At 35.7% G+C, this 17,881-nt stretch overlaps 2 protein-coding genes, 1 long non-coding RNA gene and 1 pseudogene across 3 annotated transcripts; 2 read left to right on the plus strand and 2 right to left on the minus strand.

Moving 5' to 3' along the window:
- The first annotated feature begins 34 nt into the window (after window positions 1-34).
- On the plus strand, window positions 35-1,284 carry LOC110900187. The gene is made up of 2 exons (XR_002570831.1): window positions 35-170; window positions 978-1,284. It is a non-coding gene; the product is annotated as an uncharacterized LOC110900187 (long non-coding RNA).
- Window positions 1,285-5,664: 4,380 nt separating this feature from the next.
- LOC110900180 (putative disease resistance RPP13-like protein 1) lies at window positions 5,665-13,210 on the plus strand. Its single transcript, XM_035981751.1, has 7 exons — window positions 5,665-9,599; window positions 9,699-9,834; window positions 10,489-10,671; window positions 10,758-10,887; window positions 11,950-12,192; window positions 12,443-12,544; window positions 12,700-13,210. The coding sequence occupies exon 1, from the start codon at window positions 5,666-5,668 to the stop codon at window positions 9,578-9,580; it is 3,915 nt and encodes a 1,304-aa protein (XP_035837644.1). The 5' UTR covers window position 5,665; the 3' UTR covers window positions 9,581-9,599; window positions 9,699-9,834; window positions 10,489-10,671; window positions 10,758-10,887; window positions 11,950-12,192; window positions 12,443-12,544; window positions 12,700-13,210.
- Window positions 13,211-13,824: 614 nt separating this feature from the next.
- LOC118485936 lies at window positions 13,825-14,818 on the minus strand (annotated as a pseudogene).
- Window positions 14,819-16,572: 1,754 nt separating this feature from the next.
- LOC118485937 lies at window positions 16,573-17,143 on the minus strand. Its single transcript, XM_035982475.1, has 2 exons — window positions 17,089-17,143; window positions 16,573-16,974 (listed from the first exon to the last, which is right to left on the minus strand). The coding sequence occupies exons 1-2, from the start codon at window positions 17,131-17,133 to the stop codon at window positions 16,573-16,575; spliced, it is 447 nt and encodes a 148-aa protein (XP_035838368.1). The 5' UTR covers window positions 17,134-17,143.
- Between the last annotated feature and the right edge of the window lie 738 nt (window positions 17,144-17,881).

The raw sequence follows: 17,881 nt of genomic DNA on the forward strand, positions 1-17,881 counted from the left end.
TATCTTATATGTTACTACTAAACTTGCAGGAACTTATACCCATGGCATGCTAAAGGATCTTCAAGACCAGTATTGAGAAAGATTTTAGCAGTGTAATATACAGCAAAATGGAGTAAACGGTCACATATGTTCATTGAATCAGCATTTTAATAACAATCAAAGTCTCAAGTGTAAGTGTTTTTAAGTCAACAACATTTGACCACCCATAAGTGGAGGACTTAGATTTAGTACCCGACTTGACCCGTACACAACCCGTAACATCAGTGGGTGTTGGGTTTGATTTTGATGTTACCGGTCATGTACGGGTCAAGTCGGTTACCGGTTTTGTTTAAATGGGTCACGGAATAGAAAAGGGTCATGGGTTGGTAGGTAAATGGGTCTTTAACCATCCAACAGGTTAATGAAGAAACGGTCTATGTGTTGACCGAGTTTACCTTGGCCATTGAGATATAAAATGGATATTTGTATAGGAAGTTCTTGAATGTCTTGTTTCTTGACTATATTTGTTTGTGCTTCGTTGGTACTTTTTGCTTTTTTATATGTTTATTATTATAGTAGTTTTTATACAATGATAATATAGGTAACAAAATATTTGGGTTTGGTGGTTAAACAAGCAATCTTTTGATATCCTGTGTTGATTCACAAACACTTTTTTATCCTTTTTTCTTTAAATATTGAGTTAATTGCTCAGATGGTCCCTGTGGTTTCAAGTTTTTTCACGTTTAGTCCCCACCTTTTGAAAATAACAGGTATGCTCCCTATGGTTTGTCATTTTGTTACTCAGATATATATAAATTACTGTTAAGAGCAAATTTTCTTAGATTTACTGTATTTTGTTCATGTATGTAGATCTTGTGTTTTGCTTCAAAATTTTCAGAGATTTATTGTTTTGATTATTTGCCCCTTTTGAGTTTAGATCTAGTATTATTTGGTAATGTATAAGTGTATAACTAGCATGGTATGTTTGCAAAATGCAGGATCTTGTTGAAATGGAAAATTCTTCTTCAAATCCCAGTAATCCTACATCAGCTTCATCTCAGGTTAATTTGCTTGCTTGGAAATTTGATTAACAAGCATGTAGAAGAGCTATTATTGAGATGATAATAATGGATGAACTCCCGGTTAAGTTTGTTAAGTATAAGGGTTTTCGAAATTGCATGAAAATTATTCAACCTTTACTTGCGGTTCCATCTTGGTCTACAATCACTTAAGATTGTTATGAGATGTATCTTTATGTAAAGAACAAACTTAGGGCTAAAATTAAAAGGGATGCACTTAGACTTTGTTTGATAGTAGATACATGGACATCTATAGAAAGAATTAATTACATGTGTTTAACAACTCATTACAAACCTTATACTAGAATCATATATTCAATAAGAGATTAAGAGACAACAAACCCATCATATAAAGACTAGAACAACCCAAAAATACCTCAAAACACAAAAAATTAAACCTTTTTAACCCATCCTATTATCGCTTGAGTCTTGAACAAAATCACATAAACATCAAAATAACCAAAAACAAAACATGTACCTGTCTAGTGGGGCCGGAATTTTGCGATCGTTGACTGGGACTGGGTGTCGCGAAGTCGCTGGCAGCGAGGCAGAGGGAGGGACTGGGTGTCGCGAAGTCGCTGGCAGCGAGGCAGAGGGAGGGCGGGAGTTGCACAGTGGCAGTCGAATTGGGTTTGTTTGTTGTCTTGTGGACTAATTTTGTTTGATTAAAGTAGTATTTGGGTTGGGCTTCAATTGTTATTAACTTATTGGGCTTGATGTTTGGTTACAAAAATGAATACAAGTTTAATTAAAGGAATTAGTGGGCTAACTTGTTTACATAATTTGGTCGGGTTTGAATCCGTATTCACAATTTTTTTATATAAATTCCTAACATTTTTTTCTAATGGGTGTGGGCGGAATTTCCCAAGGGGTGCGGTCGGGATTTTTCGCGAAAAAATAGCACTAATTTTTTTTCAAGGGGTGCGGCCGCCCACCCAGGCCATATGGTGGGTCCACCCCTAGAGGACCCAGGAACTTTTTTTCCTGCGTGCGGAATATTTTTAAAGATTTTAGGCCTCTAGCTATATAAAAAATTGGTTCATATTGTGTCGGATAAGGTTGGGTCATGTAAGACAAAGAACGTCAACCTAAAATTTATATAATCATCAAAAATACATCAAACGTCATTACAAACGTATTTAAAATTGTGCCCTTCAGGTTTTTATTTTTTGAAATCTATCTAAAACATTATCCAGAGATATTAAACACTCCATAAGTTCGTTACATTCTTACTCATGGTTCCTATCATATATAAATCGCTCTATAAGTTCATAAAACAACACTAAACACTTAAACAAATGGTATGTTTGGCATGAAGCTTTTAGGAGCTTTTAGGAGCTTCTAGCTTTAGGGTATGTTTGGCATGGAGCTTTTAGGAGCTTCTAGGAGCTTCAAGCTTTAAGCTTTTAAGAAAAAGCTCCTACTTAATAAAAAGTCTTGTTTGGTTGAAGGAGCTTTAAGCTTTTAGGTTAGGAGCTTGAAGCTTTTGGTTGAACGCTACTACTAGTAGCGTTTAGAAGGAGCTACAAGCTTTTAGGGAAAAATGACTATTTTAACCTCTCAAAATAAGAAACTTTTTAATGCACCAACTTTCTAAATTTTTAGTTATGTCTATTTTGGTAATTTTATACATTTTATTAAAAGCTCCAGCTACTCTACCAAACACCAAATATATCTAAAAAGCTACAGCTACTAGCTACCAGCTACAACTACCAGCTTCCAGCCACCAGCTACCAGCTTCCAGCTTTCAGCTACCAGCCACCAGCTACTTTTGCCAAACATACCCTTAAGCTTTTAAGAAAAAGCTCTTACTCAATAAAAAGTCTTGTTTGGTTGAAGGAGCTTTAAGCTTTTAGGTTAGGAGCTTGAAGCTTTTGGTTGAACGCTACTACTAGTAGCGTTTAGAAGGAGCTACAAGCTTTTAGGGAAAAATGACTATTTTAACCTCTAAGAGCATTCACATCCATTCCACAATATTTTCACCCTAAATTACACTAAAAAATACTACATTTTCTCTTTCCTTTACAATTAAATAATATTTTTTATACCTTTATCATTACCTTTTATCTCTCCTCTACTCACAACCACTTTCAAAATATATTAAAAAATTATAGGGGGTGAACAGTGTCTCCCCAAATATACAGATGAACAGTAACATTTTCTCTCTCCTCCACTCACAACCACTTTTTATACTTTTTATATTATAAAAACTTTACACACAAAATTTAATGAATTGGATGTGAATGCTCTAAAAGTAAGAAACTTTTTAATGCACCAACTTTCTAAATTTTTAGTTATGCCCATTTTGGTAATTTTATACATTTTATTAAAAGCTCCAGCTACTCTACTAAACACCAAATATATCTAAAAAGCTACAGCTACTAGTTACCAGCTACAGCTTCCAGCCACCAGCTTTCAGCTTTCAGCTACCAGCCACCAGCTAGTTTTGCCAAACATACCCAAAATAAACAATGATGTTCAACCGTAGTCCATAATTTTCAATTTTATTTTCAAACATTCAAGCCCTAGTATTAAATGTTGATTACTTGTAACTAATCATTTAAACAAATAAAGCTATAAATAAAACAACAAAATCATTTAACTACAAGTCTATAACAACCAAAAAAAATCAAAAAACATAAAAAGATCAAACCCTTATACATCTATATTTTCTCCTAATCATCACATAATAGAACAAAGAAAAAACAATAAAGAAACTATACTAGTTTTATATCGGAGAATTCTGGCGTAATATGGATCGGTCTTGCCGGAATTTTGGTTTTTTCGGAAAAAAAGTCGTCCGGTCGTGAGTAATGGCGTCAAGTAGCTGGGGGTTTCTTTTTGGGGCGGGAATTGGAATGGGTGGATGGGTTTGGGTTATTTTATTTAGTTCAATTTTTTTTGGGTTGGATTTGGGCTTGGGTTAATAAAAATATATTGTAGACTGGGCTTTGAATGGGTTAAGTAATTAAGTGAATAAGTGGTTAAAAAATAATTATATAAATTGTGTTATACACTTATATATTAAATAATTATCAGTGTTTAATTTTTTTTTTATGAATTCATAATATTTTCTTTTCTAAATTCATAATATTTTTTTTCTAAGTGGGGCTGTTGAAAATTTTCAAGGGGTAATTCCGGCGAAAATAACACTAAAAAATATTTTTATAAAGGGTGTGCCCGCCCATCCACGACTTGGGGTGCTCTGTTTATTGGTTTATAATGAGTTAGGAAGGTGAATTGACTTGATTTAGTTAGATAACTGATAACAACTTAGAGATTAAGTTATTTAGATCTCGAAAATTTGGAAAAGCTTGGGATGGTTAGTGGCGGTGGTCAATTTGACTAAGAATATGAAGTAAAAACCAAAATTCAATTTTATAACTGTTGGAGGATTTATAATCAAGAGATTCAGGATTTTTAGAAGTCAATTATAAAAGTCAAACTTGTTCATAAAAAGTCAACTGCAGAATTGAAACGTGATGAAAAAGAAATTCATATATGTGGTTATGTTAGAAAACAGTTAAATAACTGTCGTATTGTAAGGGCATAAATACCCACTGATGTCTTCATTTGTATGTGTGAAATTAGAAGTTTATATTGCATATCTTCTTTGTCTCTGTTTCACCAAATGAGTCCCTGCACATATTTTGTGCATGTTCAAACACATTAAATCAATGCTGCAACTGAAATTGAATTAAAACTTTTTAACAAATCTTAAAACGCTAAGCACATATATTTCTGAAGTTTATAGTCTTGTCCATTTTCTTATGCTCAGCTATATACTTGGTTAAGTCGAGTAGTCTGAGACACGACATTCAGAATTAGGTAGATGGGTGGATGAGTCGGGTTATCGGTCAAACTCACCTTGCCAGGTTGACTCACTACTACTGAATTTTCAAATGGAGCTGTGTGATTTTGTGCCTTTTAGAAATCATATAAAAATGTATGTTATATAACATTCTCACATGTTAGGATCCTAAGAAAAAAAATACGAAAAGGGTCCTAATTATATAACTCGTTTAGGCCTCCAACCTTGTCTCAGACTAGAAAAAAATCATGTACATATATATGATGTTTACTTGTCATTTCTTGTATTTTACAACTCAAATAGTGATCAGTGAAAGGAAAGATGGAATGCATGCAAATATTCACCATAAAGAAATCTGCAAGTGCTTTTTAATGCTGAACTATGTAACAACCAGTATTGTTAATAAGGATTCACATCATATAACACTATTCATGCTTTAAAGACTATTTGTAAACTTTACTCCTTTTATACTTTTTTTTTTTTTTGCAAAAAAAGTAAACTGTTTTATAACAACAGTACAAGTAATAAAAATGAATGTCGGCAACTTGGCATCTCACATCATAAACATATAATAATCAATATATTAAAAAACTGTACGTTGACCAAGACAATTGGTTGAAATGTCTAAAAAACCATACCCGTTCTTTCTGTCCACTCACTTCTTATCTCCAATCACAACACTCCTTTCTTATCTTCACTTGTGTCTTGTTTACTTACATTCATAGCATACAGATCAACCAACTACTCTCATTCATTCCAATTTCCAGTTTAATTACCTCTTCACTGTCTGTTAACAATGGCAGAAGCTCTTCTCAATGTCATCTTTGAGAAGCTAACCGACGAAGCCTTCAATAAATTTGCTCGCTCTCAGGAGATTGATTCTAAGCTCAATGACCTGAAGATCACACTGACCCAAATTAAAGCTCTGCTTAATGATGCTTCTCAAAAGGAAATAGCCAGTGAATCTGTGAGACTATGGCTGAATAGTCTCCAACATTTGGCTTACGATATCGATGACGTACTCGACGATGTGGCTACCGAAGCTATACATCGTGAGCTGACACAGGAATCAGGATCAGTCATCAGCAAGGTAAGAAAACTCATGGTCCCAAGTTTCTTCACAAAATTCTCACAAAGTCAAAGTTTGCATGACAAGTTAGATAGTATTACCACCCAGTTACAACAACTAGAGAAACAAAAGTCTGATCTGGGTTTGATTGTGAGAGATGATAAGCCAAAAAGTAGTAGTAGGCGAAACGAAACCTCTTTGCTAGAATCTGATGTTGTTGGGCGAGAAGGTGAGAAAGAGAAGTTGATCAACAAGTTGTTGCAGGATGAACCATCTAAACAAAACTTTGTTATTGTGCCCATCGTTGGTATGGGTGGGGTGGGGAAAACCACTCTGGCAAGAATATTGTATAACGACACACGGGTGATAGATCACTTTGAACTCATGATATGGGTTTGTGTTTCCGACGTGTTTGATATATTTAAAATAAGTGAAACCATCTTCCAATCAGTGGCTACAGAAAACAAGCAGTTTAAAGACATAAATCTGCTTCAAACTGCTCTGAGAGAGCAAATTAAGGACAAAAGATTTCTTCTAGTACTTGATGATGTTTGGAATGAAAACTATGACGACTGGGAAAACCTAGTGCGTCCATTTCATTCTGGGGCTACTGGAAGTAGGGTAATCATGACAACTCGCAAGCATCTACTGCTTAAAAAGATAGGTTTTAATCATTTAGACCATCTTGAGAGTTTGTCACATGAAGACGCTTTGTCTTTATTAGCTCTACATGCATTGGATGTAGATAACTTTGACTCACATACAACACTTAAACCACAAGCTGAAGGTATTGTAAAAAAATGTGGTGGTTTGCCTTTAGCTTTAAAGGCAATTGGAAGGTTACTGAGAACCAAAATCGAGGTAGAAGAATGGGATGACGTGTTGAAAAGTAAGATATGGGATTTAGAAAATGCTGATGCAATTGTTCCAGCCCTAAGGCTAAGCTACCATGATCTTCCTGCTGATTTGAAGCGCTTGTTTGCATACTGCTCTTTGTTCCCAAAGGACTTTATGTTTGACAAGGAGGAGTTGATATTATTATGGATAGCTGAAGGGTATCTGAACGAGTCAACTGCGAACAAGTCACCAGAACGCTTGGGCCATGAATATTTTGAGAAATTGCTATCAAGGTCCTTTTTTCAACCCGCACCTAATGGTGAATCGTTTTTTGTGATGCATGATCTCATGAACGATTTGGCCACATTTGTTGCTGGAGAATATTTTTTGAGGTTTGACAATCAGACGGAGATGGCAGAGGAAGCTTTAGGCAAGTACCGACATATGTCATTTATGCGTGAGGACTATGTAGGTTTCCAGAAGTTTGAGGCATTTCCAAGAGCAAGAAGTTTGAGAACACTGTTAGCTGTATATGTTGGGGTAGAACAAAGCTGGAACAAGTTTTACATATCCAATAAAATTTTGGTTGACTTACTTCCTCAACTAACACTGTTACGGGTTCTTTCTTTGAGCCGTTTTGACATAAGTGAGGTACCGGATTCCATTTGTAGTTTGGACCACTTGAGGTATCTTAATTTGTCTCGAACAAATATCTCAAAGTTACCTGAGAATGTTGGTAATCTTTACAATTTACAAACATTGATTGTTTTTGGTTGTAAGAGCTTGAGTACATTGCCTAAAAGCTTCCTAAAGCTCAAAAAATTGAGGCATTTTGACATCAGGGATACTCCGCATTTGAAGAAGCTGCCCTTGGGAATTGGTGAGTTAAAAAACTTACAAACTCTCCCCAAGGTCATCGTTGGAGGAGACGGTGACTTTGCAATAACCAAGCTTAAGGGATTAGAGAATTTACGTGGGGAACTTTCCATTGAAGGATTGCAGAAAGTGCAAATCCCAATGCAAGCAAGGGAGGCGAACCTATCTCAAAAAAGGCTTACTAAGTTAAAGCTGAAGTGGGATGATGGTTCTCAGAGAGGAACACTTGAAAAGGAGGTTCTCACTGAGCTCAAGCCACACACTGATACGTTGAAACATTTTGCAGTTGAGTATTACGGGGGAGTAGAGTTTCCATGTTGGGTCGGGGATCCCACTTTTCATCAATTGGTTCATGTGTCGCTACGGGGTTGTAGAAAATGTACATCTCTACCGCTGCTTGGGCGGTTACCTTCACTTAAGGAGTTGTTGATTAAAGGAATGGATGATGTTAAAGTCATCAGTTTGGAGTTAAGTAGGAGTACTGCTGTTACCTTCCCTTCACTTGAAATTCTAAGGTTTGAAGATATGTCTAGTTGGGAGGTATGGTCAACCAATAGCGAGGTAATGTTTCCACGCCTTCGAGAGCTTCAAATAATCAAATGTCCCGATTTGATTGATGTCTCACTTGAAGCATTACCTTCACTAAGAGTTTTGAGGTTAGAGGGATGTAGTGAAAGTGTGCTGAGAAGTCTGGTTCAAGCAGCTTCATCAACCACTAAATTGGAAATAGAATCAATTTTAGGGCTTACGGATGAGGTGTGGAGAGGTGTCATAGTGAATTTCTGGGCGGTTGAAGAGCTATGCATACAATGTTGTGATGAGATAAGATACCTATGGGAATCAGATGCAGAGGCAAGTAAAGTTCTTGTAAATTTAAAGGAACTGAAGGTATGGAGATGTAAAAATTTGGTGAGTTTAGGAGAGAAAGAGGGGGATGAGGATAAGATTGGGAGCAACCTCCTATCATCTCTTAGGATTTTGGATGTAAGAGAATGTAATCGTATGGAGCGTGTGTGTTGTCCAAATAGCATTGAGGGTTTAACTATCAGTTGGTGTAGTTCAGTTAGAGATGTCTCCTTCCCAAGAGCAACAACAACAACAGGTGGAGGAGGGCAGAATCTCAAGTCACTTACTATATGGGGTTGTGGAAATCTAAAATCAATAAATCAATTGAGTAACTCCACTCACCTCACCTCTTTGACAATAAGAGGTTGTGAAAACATGGAGTTATTTTCTGATCTTCATCAGCTATCAAATCTCACCTCGTTGTATATAAAAGGTTGTAAAAGCATAGAGTCATTTTCTGACCTTGAGCTATCAAACCTCACCGGGTTGAGAATAGAAGGTTGTGAAAGCATAGAGTCATTTCCTAAACTCCATCTGCCAAATCTCACAGAACTGGACATAGAAAGTTGCAAAAACATGAAGGCATTTCCTGACCTTCAGCTATCCAATCTCACCATGTTAAAAGAAATGTTTATTAGAAATTGTCCAATGATTGATGCTTCCTTTCCTCGTGGGCTTTGGCCTCCCAATTTGTGTCTCCTTAGAATAGGGGGGTTGAAAAAGCCCATCTCAGAATGGGGCAATCAGAATTTCCCAGCTTCCCTTGTTGACCTAACATTATATAATGAACCTGATGTGAGGAATTTTAATCAATTGTCCCACATTTTCCCTTCTTCTCTTACATCTCTGGACATATCCGAATTTGATAATCTGGAATCCCTTTCAACGGGACTCCAACACCTCACATCTCTTCAACATCTCACCATTAGCAGATGTCCAAAGGTGAACGATCTACCAGAGACGCTGTTACCTTCGCTTTTGAGTTTGAGAATATATTATAGCCCGCAATTGAAAGAAAGGTGTTCAGGAAGAGGCTCCCACTACTGGCCACTCATCTCTCATATCCCGAAATTCCAAATATAAGAGACTAATTGAAAGAAAGGTAGTTGTTAATTAAATAGAAATTGTTTGTTACGTGGAAATTATTGCTAGTCGTTTGTTTTAAATAAATAACCCTTACCTTCTTCTTGTTTCTCTGTAGTCACCGAGAAGAGATTCCCTGCCGCGAATACCCAATCACTGGGGGAAAACGACATCGTACCACCATCTTCACATCCTATCGGATTTCTAAACCCATCACAGCCGACCGACATCCCCTGCATCTACATGGACGGCAGGTACTTGTGCGTGTTTTTTTTTTTTTGTTGGAATAGGATTTGTTGCTCAAAACCTAAAATTGAATTTTAACGATGACATTAATTTATATGTTGAAATCAGTTTTCATGAGTTTGGAACTCATTTCACAATGTGTACTAATTTTGACTTTCGTCAGTTAATTAAACTTGCCAATGAATTATTATTATTATTATTATTATTATTATTATTATTATTATTATTATTATTATTATTATTATTATTATTATTATTATTATTATTATTATTATTATTATTATTATTGTTTTGTTTGTTGATCTTGCTTTTGTAGATTGATAGGGTGCGATTTTAAGCTGTTAATCAGTTGATTTGTGTGATTGTACGGTTAATTTTGTTTTTTTTCGTTGATAGTTTATCCGATGGATGTGAGTTGACTTTAGTTAGGGTTATGGTGAGGTTTGTGGAATTATTGAAGTGTTACAGTAATAGATAAAGAAATTTGATTGAAGTTACTTCGAGTCTCGATTACAAAGTTGAATCTGATTCAGAAGTTGGAAGATACAAATTAGGGTTTAGATCTGCATTTGATTTGATTAATTTAGGCATTTTGTTTAATTGTATTAATACTTGATATGAAGTCTGTGAATAATTTATATACTACAACTAAACTTTTGCAGTGACATATTCTAAAGGATCTTCTGGGTGATGGAACATTCACAGTTGACCAGGTCATATTCAAGAACAGAGAAAAGTCTCAAGGTGTGATTTTTCAGTGAAAGTATCTTGAGTAAAGTGCAGTAAAACTCGCGCATATAATTACTGAATCAGCTAATAACAGACAAAGTGTCGACGACATAAGTGTAAGTTCCTTTTAAGTAGACAACATTTGACTACCCCATAATATAACAAACTGGTTTTGATTATTAGTATTCATGATATAACACAGGATTTATTCATGAAAATCAGTTGGATTCAATATTCAAAGTGAAGGTCTTAAGGAATTGTCAAACATCGGACCAGAGGCTAAGTTTAAAGGAAAGGGTTAAAGTGCTTGATGATGGACAACATCATTTCTGGTAAGCTTATACTTTTTTCCCATAAAAATTATGGGTGGGTTGGATAACAAGTCAAAACAGGTTCGGGTTAATAATATTGTTGACTTTTTAGTAGGGTTGAACTGAGGCGGCTTGGAGTGTTGGACTCTGGTACAAACATTTTAATTTTCTTTTGACCTTATGGCCAATTAATGTTTTAACTATGATTATAGAAAATATACTATTTAGAATAGTCGTCTAAACTTTTTCTAAAGGAGTGTTTAAAAAGTAACATGTGTTTTGATTATGTTTTAAGAACTTTAGAACCACTTGTATGGCTGTTCCTATTCTTTGTATGTTTTGGGGTAAAATGTAAATAAGGTTCCCCCTCCTAATATATATTTTTTGCCTAAAAGATCACAGAATTATATTACACACATATTATTTATATTACACACACATTATTTGGTTGAGCCCATCAAAATATCACAGAATTATATTACACACATATTATTTGGTTGAGCCCATAGCTTATTTGTTATATATAATTGAATTGAATATAAAATAAATAGAGGTTGGCTTCTATACAAGACGAGTCTTGTGCGAAGCATACGTGAGTATTTAAGCCACTGATCTTTTAATATCAATGGCTCAAAGTAATCTAGTGGCATTTTCGTAAATATGAGATTCAAACAATTGAAGAAACAAATAGCAAAAGGGTATTTTGGTCTTTTCCCACTTGAACTCCTTCCCCCTTGATTTTCAAATGGCTATAACTTTTTCATACGTTAATATTTTTTTTAATCATATTGAACGTGTAATCACGTAGTGGATTTATACTGAATGTGTAATCACGTAATAAGTATTCAAAATCACGTAGTCATGTGTTGGGTATTCAAAATCACGTAATGAACTAACGGGTATTCAAAATCCTGTAATTGTTTTAAGGAAACTATAGCAACGGGGTGCTCGAATTAAAGAGAATGAAATGCTCGGTGTAATTTTTTAAAAAAATATTAACGTATAAAAGAGCTGTATCCGTTAATGGGTTAGGCCAATAATATCAAAGTGTAATGTTTGACCCTTGAAGTTTTTTAATTGCAGTTGAAGAAAGAAGATATTCTGCAAATCAACAACACACATCCAAAATACTTCATAATTGGTGGAAAGGAGGCTGGCTACATCTATTGCCATAATTTGGTTCATTTACATGCTCTGCAAACATCCTGAGATTCAAGATAAGGTTGAATAAGAAATCAAAGAAGCAACAAACATGAGAAACAAATTCAAGATAAGCTTCATGTAACTTGGAACAAAACTCTCGCGAGTCTATCCTGCATCTCAGTGGTATGCAACTCAAATATTCAGCAATTTCTCTTTCTTTAACTTAACCAAAACTTTGACTAATCAACATGGTTACTAGTAGTTGTTGGAGTCGTTCAAAATGGATCAGATTGGATCAATCCAAAGAACTTTTTGTCTAAATTTATATAAAAATTATTATTATTATTATTATTATTATTATTATTATTATTATTATTATTATTATTATTATTATTAAGTGATAGGGATACGGAGCTAATCCATGATCTAGCAGACTGCAGACTCGTATTTGGTGCAACTAGACAATTTGAAGTTATACGAGGATAAGTAATGGACAAATGTCTCAACAAGCCACACGCGTGGACAAATGCTATAGGTGGGTTTTCCCAACTCTCAGGGACCCAATTTCGTCATCTAGAGCTCCGGTTTTGAAGTCAATGTTTTCCCCAATTAAGCATTTTTAATTAATTTTGCTTGGTTGTAAAAAACGTCTGGATTTTTTTAACTAGATATTTATTCGTTGTTTTTTAGGCTGTTAATTTCAAGGAACTTATAATTGATGAAGAACTAATGGAGATTACCTATGACGGCAAGTTACCACTAATGAGGATTATGGAACTAGCCTATGATGTCAATTGTCAAGTTACCATCTGATGAAGATTAAGGGATCTTACCACTGAAGCGAGTTACCTCTAGTGAAGATTGATGAAGTCTCGCTAATGAAGAAGAGATGCCACGTGTTAGCTTATCATTTGACGAAGACAATCTGTTGAGAGGATGTTATACATAATTGTCACTTGTCAATTCCGTACGTCTCAACAAGAATATAGATACACGAGTCTGCATTGATATTATTATCACTTGACCCCATAGTTTAATGTGTGCAAATTCAGAGAAAATTTGCATGTCACCCTCGTCATAGCTAGAGCGTTAGCTAGAAAACCATCTGTAAATTCAATTTTAATTTATAACTAGTTTTACATGATGTATTGAAACAATCGATTTTGATGAATACCTTGTGCTTATAGCAATTGTTCTTCTACTCTTGTTTATTGTTTTGCGCATATTGTGAATCAGAGTTGACGATGAAAGAGTGATACATGACACATTGATTAACTAATATCCCGCTGCAAACTAACTCACAGTGAATGTAGGGTATTAGCTAAGTTTTAGCTTGATTGTGATGCACACAAATTTAATCTCCCAACAACATTGTATCCTAGAAAGATCTAGTTTCTCTTGGTAGTAACTCGGAAGGTATTCATGCAGTTGCAACATGTTATAAATAATGGATAAACAAAGTAGACATGACCTGTAAAGTTTACACAACTATTGCCCTAGGTTGTTAATAGATTTATGTAACAACTGGTGATTGCGATTTAGATAGCAAGAATGCACAGCTACTATTACCACACGATTGTTTGATAACCCTATACTACCAACTTCAGTTGACAAATTACAATTAAAAGAAAGATTAGTAAAGAGGTAACAAAACAAAGGAAATCATAAAAGTCAAAGCTGAATGTAAAAATGTATCATGAGATCACAAAAACCAAACTCATATCAAGAACTTTATAATAAAAAGAAAAGAAAAAAACACATACACACTGCAAGTCAACCTTCAATCAAGAAACTAAACAAGTAACATCACAACACTTAAACGCCAAACTCCCTTTGCGCCAAACTAATATTCGCATGAGTAAACGGGACATCACCAATTCTAGGCAACTTCATCACACGTCTTATCGCTTTCACTTTCACTTTCAACAACTTCTCCAGAATACTTACAAGCTCCGAAACAGGCACAGGCGAAGTATTCCCTAAATTAAAAATCCTAAACTGAGCCATCCCTTTTTTTCTTCCCACCACTTCCTGTACTCTTTTCTGTGGCGTCTAAAGCACCTAAACAACCCTTTACAACATCATCAATAAATGTAAAATCATGCGCAACAGTCCCATGATTACTAGACTCAAAAATGGGAATCGATTTTCGTTTCAAGATATCTTTACTAAAGAAAAAATAAGCCATATCGAGTCTACCCCATGGTCCATAAACCGTAAAGAACCTCAAACCCGTCAAAGACAACCCATAAATATGATTATACGTATGAGCGATTTCTTCACCCGCTTTCTTCGTTGCAGCGTATAGGATCTGTTCGATCTTTTTCCGAAATCTTTTTCCGAAAAGGGTACTTCTGTATTCAACCCATAAACAGAACTAGGAGATACCCAAACAATTGCAGGCTGTGGATTTGCATTTTTGCATACTTCAAGAACAATAATAAAACCAGCAATATTACTATGAGTATAAGATTTTGGGTTTCTTCATTGCATATCTAACACCAGCTTGAGCAGCTAAATAAATAACATGAGGAAAATGAACTACCTCAAAGAGTTTGTTCAGCAAACCGGTGTCCTTTATGTCCCCTTCCACAATGAAAATCCCACTTTTTTTCCACACATGTTGACGAACCCTTTTGAGGGTAGGATCGTAATAACTGTTAAAATTGTCCAACCCTAAAACGTAGTCACCACGGCATCTCAAGGCGGCGCTGATGTGGATTCCGACGAAACCGGCTGCTACGGTGACCAAAACAGAGTACCCTGTTTTCAATCCAATGTTGACTGATGACTTGACCGTTACTCCCATCGGTATCCCTATACACACACACAACTCTCAGTTTAACCTAATCGAACAGAGAGTGAGTGGCCATGTAAAAGATAGCAGTATTAGAAAGGTAACCTAGGACACAAAAATAATTAAGGTGTTGTATATTAATAAAACAAATAGCAAAAAGTAATCTAATCTAATAAAATGAAATATGGACATAAAAGAACCTATAGGGTTTGTATGAATAACAGCTAACAACTAACTGATGTAGAAAATAAAAAATCAGAACATACCTACTTTTTAAACTACTTTCAAAGTGAACATTAGCAGCCTAAAATATCCAAATGAATCACATAGATATAGTCCAATTAACAGATTAAGTGACCATTTCCAAAAGCAATCTGCATGCATGGTACGTATGATGCAACATACAAATCTACACACAGCTATCAAACTAAAGTTCTACTTTTATGAACAAATAACATAATTAGTTAATAAAAGCTCATAAACTTTCCTGAAAAAGAAACGGGTCAGTGGGTCACTCGTTCAAGAGTATGCGAAATTTATACGTATATAAATATGAGTCTAGGTATATATCAACATCCATATAACCTGTTATTTACAAACTTCAATTAAATCAAAAACCTCGACTTTTAGGTTCAAGAACCCTAATTTAGCACTCATCCCCAATTTGGACATGAAAAATGATCTACTGGATACTACAACATGAATGAAAAAAGACGCATCTTTCATTGAGGCATTAAACCAAACACCTGGTGTGCATGTAAACTCAATAGCTAAAATCTCTTCCTAAACAAGCAAAAACAAAACTAATAAATGTACAACAGCGCAACAAACGTCCCCAATTTCACATCTGCGGAAAAAAAAACCCTACGAACTGAACACAAAACACCCTCTAGTTCATAAATCAATCGAAAAAAAAAACACGAACAAGAAATCGCAGGAATTTACGATCAAAAGTAAACCCACAAAGGGGGCAACGATTGAAATTAAAACAGCAACTAGAACTAGAACAGAGGTATAGTTTACTTTTTGGGAGCGTGATTATGGGGAAAAGTGGTGGTTCGAACGCACGCATGCACCTAATGTGAAGAACATTTGCAGGGATGAATCAACTGAATCTCTCCTCCATTCCAGCAGTGTTTTTCTCGTCTATACTAATTACTAAACTCACCTGGAATGGAACAGGGAAGGGAAAAGAAGACCGTGTGTCACCGACGAAGACACCCCCCCTAACTTTTGACATAGGACATAAACACCTTCAAACACTCACCTAAGAGGTGAGTCCCCTCTCTTACGCCCAACCAATCGTCTTATGCCACGTCAACTCTCTTCTTAAACTCCCCTAACACCCTAAATTGATGGCGGCACTCCCCTCATAGGTGACTCGGTTTTTTAATTTTTTTTTGTTTATTTATTTGTTGAAAATATACATGTTTATAAAAAAATATCAATAAAAATTAAATATAATTTAACAAAAGACATTTTAAAGTAGAAAATAAAAAAAATTAAATTCAAACTAGAAAATAATAATTAAAGTCAAACTAGAAAATTAAAATCACATTCAAACTAGAAAATTAAAATTACATTAAAACTAGAAAATTAAAATTTTAGAAATCGCATGGCCACCCGTACTTGTTAGCGATTTCGCGCTTTCGGGCGAGGATGAACGGCAACATACTTGGCGGAGCATCGTCGTGCGGCTTGAGGAATGTTTTCATATCTCGATCGTAATTGTAGTTTTTCATCGTCTCTCGTTGTTCCGATATGAGCTAGCGAGCCTCCGACTCTCTTTTTTTTCTCAATTCGATCGCCTCCAATTCTATCGCTTGCTTTGCTTCTTTCATGGCGGTGTACTCTTTGAATTGTGCCGCCAACTCGGCCGAGCTTCCCTCGGACGATGTAGCTTGACGCTTGTCTCGCCGTTGTGGTCTTTGTGGCGAGGGGTCTTCGTTCATATCCGGTATCGAAGGGTCCACGTCAACGGGCTTTCTTTTATGTGCCGAACCTTCACCTTCCTCACCCAACAATGGGACTTGGGCCCATTTCTCGTGTCTTCGAACGACCTCCCACGCCTCGACATGTTGAAAACCGTTCGGAAATCTATCTTTAAATTCTGTTAACGCGACTTTCATCACGTCGAGATCCTTACATCCGCTTCCTCGTGTGCGATCCTACATATTATAAAATAATAAAAATATACAATATAAAATAATAAGTGTTAAAAAAATATGAACTTAGTAAAGAAAATTAAAAATATACAATGTTAAAAAAAATATAATTTTTACCGCTTGTTGGTATAGGCCGTTGAAAAAGTTTATTTTCGCCATCATCGGGTTCCATTTAGACCGTACTTGATGAACGGTCCGGTTACTTCCACCGACGGTTTTGTGAAAATGATCTAAAATCTTACGCCAAAAACTATCGCGATTTTGTTGATTGCCCTTCTTTTTGTTGGTAGAGCGGTGACTCTTACGCCTCGACATGGGATGGTTATTTATATATGTTTTAAAAAAGTGAATTTTTTATTTAAAAATCGGACCGTTGCAAAGTTACCGTTCCTCAATCTTCGTGCAATCACAGCGGTGACTCCACACCGATATCACTCCCCGATTCGGGTCCCCGCGTTGATGGCGGCGGTGTTCCCGATCGGGGACAACGGTCACCGAATGAGCTCCCCGCTTACGCCCCGTGCACCCTAAACAAAACTCCCCCCAACTTTCACAATAAATTAATACCACCAAACTTTTACAACTTCACTCTCTCGTCTCGTCTTTAAGCAAGTTACATATTCACTTTTAGCTTTTGATAATTAACAACTTTAACCATTCAAACTTTTCTCCTTGATAACACATTACTATACTTTCTTTTATCCCTGTCTAAAATATTTTTATGACTTTACCCCGCAATGACCGACACACACTCTTTTTTATGTTAATGATGTTAATGTTACGCACATAACATGTGTAAAAAGTATACAATGTGTAACGTCGCGTGCGGGTACCACAAACTAATGTCATCATCGTACAATGTAACCACAATGCTCATATATGTTACACTCAGTCAGATTGGATACGTTGA

Source organism: Helianthus annuus, chromosome 13, assembly GCF_002127325.2.
Source record: "Helianthus annuus cultivar XRQ/B chromosome 13, HanXRQr2.0-SUNRISE, whole genome shotgun sequence".
NCBI lineage: Eukaryota > Viridiplantae > Streptophyta > Magnoliopsida > Asterales > Asteraceae > Helianthus > Helianthus annuus.